We start from the raw sequence: 15968 nt of genomic DNA, 5'->3' as shown, positions 1-15968 counted from the left end.
CTCTTTGAAGGACAAGTTCAGGCAAAAGCCAACTAACTATTGACCCAAAAGAAAACTATTATTACTAAATGCGATTGCATAATGTTAACTATTGTAGAAAAGAGCCAAAAAGCAGAGGTGAAACAGATCATTGAATATACAGTAAGTCATCTTAAATGACTGACTCCTCTTGTTCTGGCTGGAGCTGCGGCTTTACTCCTCCTTAACCATTAAGAGACAACAGGTACAGTGCAATTATTTGTTTCTGGGTAAATGTATTTTTTTTTTCTTTTTATGTAAAATGTGACAAATTTTCCAGCTTTACAACCAATAAACACATTTAAAAGATTGAGGCCATTACCCAACATCCTTCTAAATGAAATCTTCCCCCTGGCTTTTCTTTAAATCTCCGCTGTGAGTACTGGATCCATAGAGCAATATAGGCTGCATTCTATCGGGGCAGCTGAACTTATGTTTGCTGACGATTGTTTTCCTCTTCGTCATCGTTCTCATTGAATACAAGGCAAGTTCCTCTCCTCAGACCTGGTGGTAACTTTCCTGGAAGTGGGGATGTCTCCATGGAAATATTGACTAAAAGCAGCCAAATAGATAGATTTGGTCCAGCCCCAAATCCATTTTTCTATTACCCACTGCAAAAATAGCATTATCTATGCTGAGCTGCTCAGTAGGACCATATTTGTGAGCTCACTACAGTGATGTCAGATCTGGAATCAAGACATATAATATAAAATTTCATATAGTGACACCCAGCTTTCCATATGTAAAAAAAAAAGTTTTGCTCTCGGCTGGTAGTTTGTTAATGGCATGGCAAGCTCAACAAACCTTTCTTTCTTTCTTTCTTTCTTTCTTTCTTTCTTTCTTTCTTTCTTTCTTTCTTTCTTTCTTTCTTTCTTTCTTTCTTTCTTTCTTTCTTTCTTTCTTTCTTTCTTTCTTTCTTTCTTTCTTTCTTTCTTTCTTTCTTTCTTTCTTTCTTTCTTTCTTTCTTTCTTTCTTTCTTTCTTTCTTTCTTTCTTTCTTTCTTTCTTTCTTTCTTTCTTTCTTTCTTTCTCAGTTAACTAAAGCCCAATTTGAAAACTGAATATTGTTGTAATAATCTGTAATATGTTACGTGATTTTTTTATCTTCAGTACTTCACATTTAAAGATCTACACTATTAATTAAAAAAATATTGACAAATTCAGGCATCTCGATAGATTTCCTATATCCGACCACAAGTTTTCAACTGCTGTAATGCAATTCACCTTACCATGTACGTGTGACCGCACAACAATCGACACTGTAATTGAATTAACCTTAGAAATCCCCAAAACGGGTGGGGCTCCCAGATACACAATGCATTTTGGTTGTATACAGACAGACATAGCGAAACAGTGGCAATTATTGTTTTCCGGTCACTCAGAACAAATAATGTTTTATACTAGATGAGCAGAACTAAAGATTAAACGTTATTGGCCTAAGGGAAGCGAGGGTTCGCAGACTACTGGCCAAACAAGAGAAAGGCGTCTTTGTTCTGCAGAGGTGGTGACGTCAAATGAGCTCTATAAAGACATAAATTCATAGTTTTAGCTGGAAAAACAGCACAGAGAGGATGAGACCTCCCCGTCCTTAACTTGCATAACTAATGAGCCTGGAGTACAGCATAAATACACTGTATTGGTTACTTGGCTCAGATTTGCACTCAGTGGGTCGACAACACAAAGGGATTATAACGACATGTTAATTGTTGCGTAAAATCAGAAAAATCATGTTGGAGATGCTTGAATACAGTCACTATCAGGTGAGCATGAGTTATATTCACTTTTAAAGGATAAGCATAGATTACATTTTTTGCAAGTTTGTTATACTTCATTAACAATCATTGTAAATTTGTCCTAATTTTATCGTCACAAATTTTGAAGCCGTATGATTGAACAATTACTTTTTATTATGCTTACTCTTTAATTTTGTGTCTGTTTATTGTTATATAAATGCAAAACTGCATTTAATACAACAGTCAATTGTTACAATGGAATGTAGTACAAAATAAAGTCAGGTTGAATACTCTGAATTTTATTTTCTTTAAGACGACACTTCTGCCAGGGCCGGCTCTAGCCAATTTGGTGCCTAAGGCATGTGCAGTCATGAATTGAGTGCACCAGTTTTATTAGGAGCCTCCACTTCTCATGTAAATTTACACATTTTCACTGCAATCTTACACAGCTCCCTAGAAAGGACTTGTTTTAAAGCTTGGGTTCCAATACAAAGATGCAAGTCTCTATCACCTTTTTCCATCCAAAGGTCACCAATGTTGTAGATGGAACATGGACCTCAAAAGATTCGGCACCCCATCCCGTCGATGGCACCCTCGGCGGCTGCCTTGGTTGCCTATGCCCTGACTTTAGTCAATGACAATACAAACCTTTGTCTAGACCGATGTTGCATGTACTGCATATGATCCTGATACCCAGCCTTCCCTAACTCATATGCTGATGTTTGCTAGGTGCAGTCCCATCTGGAGAACCCCAGTAAGTACCACCTTCAGCAGGCTCAGAGACAGCAGGTCCGCCAGTACCTGTCCACCACACTGGGGGGTAAGGCTGGCAACCAGTGTCCCAGCCAACCTCCTGAACACGGCATGCCTCCCGGGCCGGGCAGCAGTGCCCCTAACAGCCCCATGGCGCTGCTGGCGCTGGGCTCCAACTGTGAGAAAGAGGTATCGCATTCTGCCGATATTATGTGTCTTTACTTCATTTGATTTGTGTCAATAGCATGTTTTTTTGCTATAGATGGATGACGTCATTGACGATATTATCAGCCTAGAATCAAGTTACAGCGAGGAAGTTCTGGGACTCATGGACCCTGGAATCCAAATGAACAGCGCGGTAAGATATTGCTGTGTGAAAGACTTTTTTTTTTTTTTTTTTCATTTATTTGACAGGGACATTGCAAGTCAACATAGTACAAAACAAGCTTGTTACTGACGTGATGCGAAAAGAGTTTATAGCTAGTGCTAATTTTCAACTCCAGTTCTTGGTTGGGCCTTCTACACTACATTAACATTTTCAATTTTATATACTATTTACACTAAATAAATCATTTACACACACAAACTCAGTGCTATACACATATCCATACTCATTCATTACTTTGGGTTTAAGGCTGAGGTTTACTTCAGTGAACCCGTATGGAAATGTATCCTCTGCATTGACCGATCCTGTAAGTAGTAGCGGGCGACTGTAGTGCAGCGCCCAGGGGCTCATCTCCAGATATGGAGCCAAGCCAATGGTCAGAATGAAAGCTTAGCCTATTTTCCTGCCTATTTTCTACATGTTTTTGGTTTGATGGGGGAAACAAGAACAAATGGAGGAAATCTATCCAGACATGGGGAGAGAAACATGCATATAGAAAGGCCTCCACATTTTGGGAATTAAACCCGCAAACCTTTTTGCTGTGAGGCAAAAGCGCCGACCACTAAGCCACTGTACCACCAGTAGTTACAACAGTTTTACTGTGAAGCACAAAAATATAATACTCTTTTTAATTCATAAAGCCTCTCTACAGCACACTGAATAATTGACTTTGTTTAAACTGTCGTAATTAAAATGTCTGAAGGTGCTCTGGGCTCACTCATAACAGTGGACAACTACTCAGTTCAGTGATATTTATAAATATATTATCAATTTATTTAACATTAAATAGAGTAATCATGTTCACTATTGTAACTGTTTACTTTTTAACACAAATTCAACATTAAAAAAAACGTAGTGTGTTTGTTACATGTGACTCTTGTTGCATAGTGGTTGGTGTGCATAGATGTTATGAAAAATATGTTCTGGCCTCAAGTCTTTTGTGTTTAGGGCCCCATGGCTTAAGCTTGAGAGAATTAGAAAGAAAGCGTATTGTCAGCGCTTTATAACCATTACAATAAAGGAAAGACTTAAATATTTATGATGAAATGTATGGGGTAATACTCCTTTTGCTTTGTTGTTCTTTACAGCTTCCTGTATCAAATAACATTCTGGATGTCTACGGAAACCAAGCTCTCCCTTTGCCAGGCCTTGCCATCAGCAACTCCTGCCCACCCAACCTCAAAAGGGAATACGCCGGTAAGGATCGTACTTTTGTTTTTCATTATCTGTATAGTAACGTAAACATTATGTGTGAATGAAAGCATTGTGCCTTCAGTTGTAAATCACTTGACAGTTAGTTTAGCAGCCTGTGACTAATATTATGATTACTCTTAAACGATCATGGTGAAGTTAATTTAATTTGCCAGATGATTTGGAGGACTTAATGGGGAATGGATATGTTGTGTGATGTAGGCCAATGTTGGTATTGTGTGTCATTTACTTCAGCTCCTGGCATGACGCAAGTTCTGGACAAGCCTGGATCCTGTGGCCACTATGAAAACTATCAAAGGCCAGAGGGTTTCCCTGTAGGTAAGCAACGTCCAATCCAAAATAAATCTCTTTAATGCATATACTGTTGTGTGATCAATTGTTGTTGTTTTTTGTGAGGGCAAATTGCACACAATATTCTTTTTAAAAGTTTCCATCAGACTGTGTGATCAAGTACATACAGTATGAACAGGCATTATGGGAAAAGTCATGTTTTGATTTTTTTCTAGAGGCTGAAGTTCGTGCTCTAGCCAAAGAAAGACAAAAGAAAGACAACCACAATTTGAGTAAGTTAGTGTGTATCATCGTATTGCTGGTTTCAGTGTGTATTGGGGATCATATAAAAATGTCTGTTAAATATTTTGCAGTAGAAAGAAGGCGGAGATTTAACATCAATGATCGCATCAAAGAACTGGGAACCTTGATACCAAAGTCGAATGATCCGTAAGTGTTAAGTGTAGTTTAACCGACTCTCAAAGGACTTTTTATCTCCTAGGAAAATTATGAACTTTAAGGGCTATTAGCTAAAGGACTAATTACAGTGGAAGTCATGTGATTGTCAGCTGACCCCGTGTTGTGTGTATGTTAGGGACATGCGCTGGAATAAGGGCACTATTCTCAAAGCCTCTGTGGACTACATCCGGAAACTGCAGCGGGAGCAGCAGAGGGCGAAGGAGCTGGAATGTCGACAGAGGAAGTTAGAGCACACCAATCGGCACCTATTGCTCAGAATACAGGTACGTATTCTGCTATAATACTTCAATAGATTTTGCCTATACTTTACTCGAGAAGTATTTTTGTTGAGAACTTTCTACTTGTACACTCCTCTTTTTGAAAGATAAGCATAAACTTTTTACTCCTCTACATTTCTGGCTGTTTGTTTTGTCCCACTTAAAAGCCTGATAATGAACACTCGTAATAGTGGTTGGCAATGTGAAGATGACAATACACAGCGAAAAAGGTTTGTCTCAGGCATGTTGCCTGACATGTGGTGAATTTGGGCACAATCTTTACATTTTTTAAGATGCAACTTTATGATTTACTCAACACCCATTTGAAAAGGATTAATGATTCCTAATTTTATTGCCGTATTTTCCGGACTATAAATCGCTCCAGAGTGTAATTTGCACCAGCCTTGGTAACTACCTCGGCATAGAGGCGTAACTGCACCGTTTTCAAGCGTCTCCCGGCAGCACGTTTTTCAAGGACCCATTTGCAGAGCAAAAACTTGTGACACAGGCTTGTAAAGTGCAATAATGGAAGCCATTTTTATGAGGCTGCAGACCTTGTGATAATTCATTTATTGGAAAAAAAAAGTCCTCGATGTATTTTCCCAATCAAAAACATTTTTTTATTTTGGAGCTTTTGTTTATGTGGAAGTCACATAATTACATTGAGGATACACTCCCGATACATTATACTTATATCCCGATATAAGTTTGAGCTATTGTTGGTGCGGCCCTCCCTCCGACTCAATTCAGGCTTCTTATGTGGCCCCTTATGAAAATTAATTGCCCACCCCTGCTCTAGAGGCTGTTAGTGTGAAAATAACAAACGTGAAATTAAATATTTTTATATATAAGTCACACCTGCGTAGCTAAACTGAAAAAAAGTTTGGCTTATTGTCCAGAAAATACGGTATTTATTTATTTACTTAGGCTTCTTGTCTACAGACCACTTTTCTAAGCAATTACATATTTCTTTACTTTATTTCTTTATCCTTTTCCCTCTTGGCTATTATGAGTGATATTTTCTTTCTATGCTTTGTATATTCAATAAAAATGCTTCAATGAAAAAAGGGTGAAAAATGTAAATACAGTTTATATGTGACATACAAACCATACACAGATGCATTATTTACAGGAGCTGGAGATCCAGGCCCGTGCCCACGGTCTTACAATAGTCCCATCTCCCTCGGTCTGCACCTCTGAGCTTGTAGCTCGGGCCATCAAACAGGAGCCGGTCTTGGGAGACTGCCCCTCAGACCTGTACCGCCACTCGCCTAGCCCCGACATGTCTCCGCCCACCACACTGGACCTCAACAACGGCACCATCTCCTTCGACCACATTTCCGCAGATGATGGAGAGAGCAGTGCATACAGGAGCTCACGTAGGCGTAAACTGAAGGAGCACAGCCTGCCTCCACTGTCCCCCCGTGACTCCCTGCTGTCCTCCATGTCCCCAGAACACAACCAGCACAGCTCCGGCTCCACTGCAGACGACCAGGAGCAAAACTGTTAGCCCTCACGAGCACAGTGACGTCAAACAGGCAGTCTTTAAGCAGAAATAAAGTGACTGAAACTTACACAATCATTGCTGGAAAATGTGTTAAGTATAAGCTAGTATAATCACAATGTGTATACTTGTTTATATTTGTAAAGTATACTTCAACTGAATTGCCTGTCATGTCAAATAATGAAAATATAGTTTTATAAATATAGTTTATAAGCTGTAAGGTGAACATTTTCATATATATAACGCTTGTTGTGAGTATAATATTCTTCCCCAAACAGATTAAGTGCTTGTCTACACATCATTATTGCTTGTCTATAATTGCCATTTTTGGGGGTTTTGCTATTTATATCTTTGTATACTTGAATGTATTTTTGTGTATATGTTATAAATATGCATTTCATTGTGGTAAGATGTCACTGATCTTGGCACTTTGAAAAAATGTGTGCGACTGTCACTGCGGTATGTGATATAGTATGAATTCAACAGTATGTGGAGTGGATCTTTTTGTGGAACTTGAGAATACAGGAAAAACGCCAAATGTCCGTCTGTTAATGAAAGTTTACCAATATAAAACAGTCGCACCAACGTACAACATGTAATTACATTACATTACCACAAAAGATCATATTGTTCATATTGTACTGTTTTAGAGCACAATAGGCTGTGGTTGATATTTACTTCAGGCATTTTTGTTTTCAGAGATTTGTAGTTTCTTTAATTATGTCGTAGTATTATATGGTAGACGTCTGTAGGAGCTACAATAGTGAGAGTAGGATCTCTGATATTGTCATATCATCATGTTCCTCTATAAAAAGTACAAAACTATCAAAGTCAAATGAGATGTAAGCAATACAACCAAATTATTCAATTTCTCTTGTGCATCCTTTGTAGTAATTTTACCTTCTTTCTTAAAACCATTTTCTTCTGCTGTATCAGGGGTTGCGGACGCAGAGATGCACAGCCTTCCCATCTGAGCTCCTCCCAGATGACCGAGCTTCTCACCCTATCTCTAAGGGTCTAAAGTGGCCATGCCACCAGTGAAACCAGTGTTGCCACTAGTGGATTATTAGTGATCCACTACTGTAAGTAGATTACTTTATAAATAATGAGAGTTCATTTAATGTGATCACAATTGCAAAACTGGCAAGATTCAAGATTTTTTCATTTGTCAAACCATGTGTATGGTTTGAAATGATATTTCTCTCATCCTTGATTGTGGAGCGGCAGGTGTGGGAAGAGGGATAGGAGGGAGGGCAGGGAGTTCAGCTTCCTGATGGCCTTGTGGAACTGACCCGTAGATTCCACAGTCTCCTCCCTGAAGGCATAACCTTGACGAGACTGTGTGATGGGTGCGAAGGGTCCCTGGCGATTTTGACAGCTTTGCGGGTGAGATGGGTGTAGTACATGTCCTTAATAGAGAGGAGAGGGGCTCCACAGATCACTCCTGTAGTTTGACTCGTCTGTTGCTGATGAGACCCACCACTGTTGTCTCGTCTGCAAACTTGATGAAGAGGTTTGAGTCGTACTTTTGAGTGCAGTCATGGGTCAGCAGAGTGAACAAACTGACTTGATCCAAGCAACTTGTTATCAGTAATCACAATACTTTTGAAGTAACTTACAGTTGTTTAATAACTTTTATGGAGTAGTATGGGAGGAGAGTAGGTACGTAGATCAACTGGTATATCAAGTGCTTTGCCTTTGGACTTAACTTCTTCTTTACTGACTCTTTGGTTTATAAACAATTCATATTGATTAAATTGTTTTCCCAACACAACATAGATTCCTGCTCTAACCATGGCCTGAGAATTACAACATACATAGACGTTAACTGGGCTTTAAGATGTTTTTTTTAAATTATATTAAAAAAAATATGTACAGTAAATACAATGCCAATATCTTGGTTTTCCACTGCCCCTTAGAGGTTAAACATTGATCATGCAAAATAATAATATACAGTACAACATTATTAGAAATAGCACCTATTGAGAATTAGTTACAAAAGTCTGGCTTCAAATCTCTGCAGGAACACCCAACTCATTGCACCATTTTTCAAATGCGCTCTGCAGGATTTTAAAAGACGTGTTATTGAAGATCTCTGGAAAACAAAAGAGGAAAAATGTTGAATGACTGTGAACCCAGAAAAAAAATCTATACAAAAAACAGTAATTATAACCAAACTAAGTTGATAAGCACTAATCCCAGTGTTAATTCAGGAACCACTTATCCAGACGAGCTGTTCTTCCATCCAAACAAGCTCAATACCATAAAGGTGTCACATAATCATCTTCTAAAATCTGTAAACATTCTATATGAACAAATGTGCCATGACTCCTCACCTGCGTGCCCGAGTCCCACAGGCAGGGGCATCCGCTCTAGGCCTCCTGAGTGCTTGAGTCGGTCCTGTAGTGAACTCTGGATAAGCTCCATAGTAAAGGCCTGATGCCACACGGGCAGCTCCAGACCTACCATGCAGCCAATGATCCTGTTTTTCTCCTCCGCCGTCAGCAGCCCACTTTCCCAGGACACATACACCATGTAGGCCATATCAATGTTCACTGCTTCACCATGTAGTAGGGACGGAAGAACTTTCTACGTTGGACAAACAGAAGGCAAGAATATAAATGAAAAGAATAATAACAATACAGTTTATTTCTAAAGGTACAGCAATAGAGTTCAGGAGCTAAGCATCATGGGATTTGCAGCAATAATAAACTGATGGACATTTTAAGGTAAAATACTGGAGTTATTGCTCACATTAAAAACATTTGGACTCTACTTATGTATTTACCAGTAGTGATTCAGAGTTTTTCCACAGCTTTTCCTCCATTTCATATATTGTTTTATGGAAAATGTTTACATGCACCCACAAGCATGGCAGATCTCAATAGCAACAGTGACCTATAACAATCCAAAACAAAATGCGATCTTGTCATTGAAAATCTCGATGATTAGAATGCAGCTATGGTTCTCTCTCAAGTAAGGTAAGATAAAGCAAATCACAGAAGATAATTGTGAGCAGCAATGTCTGCCCCCACATAGAGTTTAGAGGTAGTGAGGAGATTTATGTTGTACTGAATGATACTGAGTGGAGGAATAGCACGATGGGGATTCATATGTTACAAATCCTGAACTTGTCAGGAGCCTTTCAGCACAGTTCTGAATGCACTGGATTTTTCTGAGGCTCATGCCCAGGATTATAATCCATCCTGGTGGAAATAATGGTGTGAACCAGCATACCTGGCATACCTAAGGTTGTGCTGTTAAAACTGTTCTCCCCTCCACGCATTTATCTCTTCTACGAAGGTGAGACAGTGGTCTCACAAGGTGGCTATGAAGAGGTGGGGCCAATGACGTGGTCCTGCAGAAGCATACAGTTGATGGACAAGGGGGTGGGGCCAAATACATGCCCCTGAGAGACCCCACAAGTAAGTAAAGGTTCAACCTGGCCACGTAATATTCTGTTCTGTTCTTGTGAAAAGATGAATTGAATATAAGCCATATCTTAGACAGCTGTTAGGTAAAAAGGACCAGGAGCAAAGTAGCCATCAGCGGGTTGTTTGTGACCCTGGTCAGTCACAGACAGTGCCATGTGAGCTTCAGAAACTAGACAGAAACTTTTTGTAGAAGCAAGCAGACTACAAAACAGATCTTATACAACTTTTATAAGTTAACACATATGAATAGGCCTGTACTTCAGGGTTTGAACGGAACAAAAGTGAGCAGTTGATAGCAGTTTATAGCAGTGGCGATAAAGAGACTTGATCAAGGATTGAGTATTGAATTTAATATGCATTTTTGACATTTTTGATGTTGTGCTTATTTCTTCTGTTCATTACATCGTACTTCCCCGTGCACACTGCACATTTTCTGTCTAGTCTCACGTTGTGCTGATGATATCACCCATCAATAGTGTGTGCTAATCTACTTGTTTGCAAACCCTTTTTGATTGATTACCATTTCAAGTGCTGGGCTGATGAGATGTCCAAAGTCCACCAGTCTGTTCAGGTCGTCCTCCCACAGGTTGGGGGCCAGCTCCTCCAGCATGGTGGTAATGGCCAGACGGGTGGAGCTGGAAGCTGGCTGACTGCCTGAATTGTCCGACTGAAACTTTGAATCTAGGAGAAATTGTCCCTGTTTCTCCAGCAGTTCAAACAGATCTCTGTGCTTCATTAGGGCCATCTGTGAAGAGTAAACATGAAATACTCAAGGCTCAAAGATCTCAAGCACGGTGCAATGGCGCATTGAGTTGCCTTGTGTGCGAAATGCGCAGCATAAAGAAAGTTGCCTTGCCTCTCAACTTAAACAGAAGTAAAACTCTATTTTTCAAGGGAATAGAAAATCTTTAGTGAACATAATCACACAACTCACACGCAATGAAAATAGCTAAATTGGAATGTTGGCCATGTGAAAACATGCTTTTGCTTTTAGTGCAGCATCCTAGCATGTTGGCATAACTTGTGTTCTGAAGCACACAGGAATGTTTTTGAGACAAAGGCACAATTGCTGGGTTGCATTGCTATTTAATATTATCGGCCTTTAGAATGCTGTGACTGATAGACTTTTAGCATAACAGAAATGAACACACCTTAAGCATTTCGGCCAGTCCGTTGGAGATATGACGCCGTGGGATCGTCTTTATGAAGGACAGGTCTAGGAAGGTTGCAGTTGGAGGAACGTATGCACCAAGCTTGTTTTTGCAGTTTGCAAAATTGACCCCAGTTTTGGCCCCCACGCTTGCATCAATGTAGGAGAGCAGTGTAGTAGGCACCCTAATGTAAGGTGTGCGTCTGCGGTACAGGGAGGCAGCTAGACCGACTAGATCTAAGCATACCCCTCCTCCAATTGCAATGACTGGCTCTGATCTCCTGTCTACAGAGAAGCTGTTTAGTTCTTCAAGGATCTTCAGCACCATCTCCATGGACTTATTCTCCTCAGTGGTAGGCAGAGCTAGAATCTTGTAAATTACATTGTTAGCCTCAAAATACTCAGTGATCTGGGCACCATAGATTTTTTGAACTTCCTGGTCAACAACCACAAAGCGCTTGAGCGGCTTGGTGGGTGTTCTGAGGGTGTCAGCCGGCTGTGAGTTGAGGATGTGGCCTGTAAGCAGGGTGCTGTTGCTGGGGTCCAGTAGGCCTCGTGTCTCCAATACCTTGTAGCTGAAGATAATCGGGGTGACTACAGTCCAGCTGGTGCCCTTCTCTGTGAGGCTTTCATAACTGTGCCAAAGAAACACAATTACTGCATATAAGAGGAGACAGCAAGTAAGTTTTGTGGCAAGACATGGAAGAAACACGCTGCTAGTGGAGAAACCCACTATCAGGGCTAAAAGTGGTTTGGCTAATGAACTGAGACATGTGTTGTAAACATGCACTTAAAGCAGTACTAAGTAACTCTTCCCCCTAGAGGCCATACGCGCAACTGCAGGTGTAGTAGCAAGTTACGATTTTTTTATGTATTAATTGTCTTGGAGAGTAAATACTACGCTGACAGGAAAGGCGAAGGGAGAGAGGGTTACTGTACATCCAATTATACAATAGAAATATTTTTTTTCACTCAAACTTGGCTGTAAATACTGTTTAAAGTGACGTTAGCCCGCAGTTAGCTTTGCCCGTTAGCATGTTAGCTTCTTCTTCGTGATTACATTAGTGTGTATTGCTTTCTCCGCACCGGTGGCAGTCAAGTTGCAAACATGGTTTTCTGGCCAGAGACACCAGGGGGAGAAGAAAGACCCTCCAATCATCCCATAAACACTTGTATTACCCCCACAGGGACTACGGAAATGATTTATTAAGGTAAATAAGTTACTTAGTACTGCTTTAAAGGGACTATAGGGAGTTTAAAAATGTTAAAATTAAGTATTTTCCTCCCCCTACATGGTCCAGCCATGTCCTAATGTGTAGAATGAGCCCAGACCTGTTCATCACAACTGCCTCTAAAATCCTGTTCCTGCCGTCATGCACGAGCTTAATATAGAAGGTGCCCCTTTAAGGATAAAAGAAATAAGGGATTTAAACATTATTCACATAGTTAATATTTTGGGAAAATGTGTAGCCTACTTTTCCATTACAGCAAAATAACCTTGTTGAACTTTTACTTGAATTAGAAAGCAGCAAATACTTCAAGTTATATTTAGAATAACCACACTGGACCGCCTGGAAATGATCTCTGTCAGAGGCTTATCTCATATTCACAAAAACTGTAAATTTTTCCACATAAAACTGAAGCTTCACTGTGTTCTGCCCAGAGTCAGAACACAGTGAAGCTACTTCTCTTGTGCATGCACATGCGCATGTGCAGCTGCATGTGCAGATGCATAGCTTGCCATAAGGCAAGGCAGGCAGCTGCATGGGGCCTCCAAACCAGAAGTGGACCCTAGTGAACACAGATCGAACATGTGAGCGTCGCTGGAACTGGTGCCGTTACGCCATTTCACCACTATCAAATCTGGCGCTACTTAAACCCTTTCTTTAGCACTCTATCAGTTAACCCTCAGTTATGTCATATTCTTTTGTTGGGAAAAGACTTGGGCCAACCATTCTAAGTTGAATTGGAACCTTGTTAACGAGTGTGCATTTTAAGATTTGTTAATTTTAGAATTGTTCCAGTTACAAGGTTCAATATGAAAGAAGTGAGTGCTATGTTAGCTTTAATTCAGCAGAAATGCCATGCAGCTCTAGTCCTGTGTTTTGTATTGTTTTGTACAAGAGTGTATTTTTTTGCCAAGGGCTATTGCAATGCCAAAATGCTACAAAGGTAAAACAGAAGTTAAAAAACAATTAAATTAAATTAATACAATCTGATAAAACGTCAGAAATCTCAGGCTGTGTCAAAGGCCATGGTGAACGAGTGCATTTTCAAAAGATATTTAAAAACAGGCACAGAAGAAGCCTAATGTGAAAATTGATTCTAAGCTACTGTCTTTGTGGAATAATACAGTACCAATAGACTACCTAAATCACTGATTTATGATGGAATTAGTGTTGATTGCAATAGAGCAGCGTCATTATACAGTAGCCTATGTTATACAATAATATGGGGCCCCCTGTGGATTTTTTTGCTTGCTATCCCACTGTGCATGGGGCTATCTTACAGTGATATTATTAACGCTGATTGTAGACATTTGAATTGTTTGATCTCTCCATTGAGTTATACAAAAGGTCAAAGGCCGAGAGATTAAGGAGACAACTACTTCCTTCACCTCCACTACTGAAATAACCAGTCCCTCCAGGATTTCGCGGGCATTTTTTGTGATCGCCATTGCGCACTCGCGCAGCTTAGAGGGAACCGTGTGTATATATTTCTATGGAACCGTGCCTGTAGAGCAGGGTTGCCAGGTCTGGGCAGCCAAACCTGCCCATAAATATCTGAAAACCTCAGAAAACCCGCGACATACGGCGCGGCTGGAATTTTAAATATTGTTTACTAGTTAACAGCTGCTCATGTGCTCCTGCCATGATGAGAAATCGCCCCTATTTCCCCCCTTATTCAAAAAGCAGCTTACAGAGCCTTGGATTTGCCTTCGAAATAGTGATTTTGATCAAGTCAACATTGATTACAGCAAGGCAAAAAACCGCGGACAGTTTTTTTCACCCGCGGAATGGCTTTAAAAACCGCCCAATTCCGAGGTTTAACCGCGGACCTGGCAACCCTGGTGTCAGGGGAGGAAATAGTTACTTGTTGTGGAGTTTGGGCTGGTCTTTAATCGGGCAGAAAGCGCAAAAGTAACACTGCGCAAATGAGTGATACGTAGCCTATCTTTGCCCAATTTGTAGTGGCTTCTCGTGGTATACCTGCGTATCACGTAGACTACACCACATCTGTGTCTGGGGGGGAACACGCATCTTGGGGGACGGGCAGGGCCCCCTATGGCCCGTCTATAGCGACGGGTATGATGTTGCGTTAATAGGCTAGTTGCGATCGCAACGCGAAATCCTGGAGGGACTGAATAACGTGTGTTTTCAAAATTACTTACATTTGGGCTGCAGACACACATTCTGCTGGTCCTGTGTAGCTGTGCTTCTCTCTGCGTGTCCAAGTACTTTTCACCCGCAACAGGTTATACTCAGTAGTGTTATCTGTGTGATGAGGGTGAAACTTTCCCATCTTGGAAACAGGTATGGCAGAGGTAAGACTGCACTGCTGATGTCCATAGGTTACACAAAGAGTCATAGTCCTTTAAATAGAGCATTATTTTTTGGGGAATGGTCTTAAGGCAGGGGAGGAGTTTGACATCCTTTAAACTGCACATGCTAATACACACACATTACTTAACTATGGTGAATTGGTATTATAGCCAATATCACTAAGTAGAGTAAATGTCGCTTACATAACAAAATCTCATTTAGTGAGTGTTTATTTTCTGTTCTTCTGCTCTTTGTTTTATTTGGCAATAAAAAAGCAGCACAAGAGAACACTTTTTTGCACTACGTTATGGTGTAGCTTTTTTATCTTTCATTCTATGAAAAATGATTATTTATATGTTATTGACACGTGTAAGCTGCAGTCTAAGGTTCAAGTGATTAATCAATAATCACAGCAATACATTGTGAGATACTACAATTGATGCTTTGGTCTTGTAGAGGCAAATCTTTAGTTCGTTAGTTTCTTCTTTGTTCTGATTTTAACCTCTTCTATGAATGACTGACACTGAGGCTGATTTTACGTGTGTGACAACATCGTCCGTCGCAGCACAGTAAAATGACCGTGTTGCTCCGTCAGCCATCTTTTTATTTTTGAAGTCGTGTCCGTGGGCAAAGACAATACACTGCGGCCTCTATGGCAAAACATGCATTTGCTTTCTTTGTAAATACCCCAATAATGAACAGTTTTTGAATCAAAAATATTACATATGAAATGTATCATTTCTTTTTAACCAAAATTTAAAAAATATGAAATTATTCATAAACATGTAGGCCATATGAAATGGCGCTTACATTCCGGCCCCTAATTGTTACTGTTAGGGCATAACAATTATCAGAAAACAACTTCAGCGACATTTGAGACCTTTTGTAACTTGAACAATCTTACAACTGTACACCACATTCCTATGGCTTTAAACAAAAATACATTACTCATCCATTTCAAGTAAAAGACACAATTTGTCTATTGATCTTTCCAAAACACTGCTTTTAGTCTTAACAAAAACTCTTCTCACATGACCATTTGAATCACAGATTGCTCTTTCAACTTTTCCATTAACTATGAACCTCTAGGTGCACTGTCATCTACAATAAGAACAACACACCAGGTTTCAGGATTCTTTTCACATTGAAACATTTCTGTCTCTCTTGCAAAAGTGGAAGATACTCTTTGGTCCAAAAGCTTCCAAAAAATATCAGGTATTGAACCTGACGC

General features: G+C 40.1%; 2 protein-coding genes across 3 annotated transcripts; one reads left to right on the top strand and one right to left on the bottom strand.

Moving 5' to 3' along the window:
• Positions 1-1744: 1744 nt before the first annotated feature.
• On the top strand, positions 1745-6689 carry mitfa (melanocyte inducing transcription factor a; the record flags this gene model as incomplete). 2 transcript variants are annotated; one of them, XM_079578585.1, is made up of 9 exons in its annotated part: positions 1745-1777; positions 2480-2692; positions 2766-2855; positions 3977-4085; positions 4335-4418; positions 4607-4663; positions 4745-4820; positions 4966-5113; positions 6240-6689. In XM_079578585.1, the coding sequence occupies 9 exons, from the start codon at positions 1745-1747 to the stop codon at positions 6615-6617; spliced, it is 1188 nt and encodes a 395-aa protein (XP_079434711.1). In that variant the 3' UTR covers positions 6618-6689. The 2 variants fall into 2 exon arrangements, with proteins under 2 accessions (XP_079434711.1, XP_079434710.1); XM_079578584.1 differs by having other exon boundaries at positions 2766-2861.
• A 1909-nt stretch (positions 6690-8598) lies between these two features.
• On the bottom strand, positions 8599-14738 carry eevs (2-epi-5-epi-valiolone synthase). Its single transcript, XM_079579137.1, has 5 exons — positions 14587-14738; positions 11197-11830; positions 10566-10790; positions 8948-9200; positions 8599-8706 (listed from the first exon to the last, which is right to left on the bottom strand). The coding sequence occupies exons 1-5, from the start codon at positions 14715-14717 to the stop codon at positions 8621-8623; spliced, it is 1329 nt and encodes a 442-aa protein (XP_079435263.1). The 5' UTR covers positions 14718-14738; the 3' UTR covers positions 8599-8620.
• Positions 14739-15968: the final 1230 nt, after the last annotated feature.

This window comes from Gobius niger, assembly GCF_951799975.1.
Source record: "Gobius niger genome assembly, chromosome: 20".
Classification (NCBI taxonomy): domain Eukaryota; kingdom Metazoa; phylum Chordata; class Actinopteri; order Gobiiformes; family Gobiidae; genus Gobius; species Gobius niger.
This window is presented reverse-complemented; position numbering and strand designations above follow the sequence as displayed.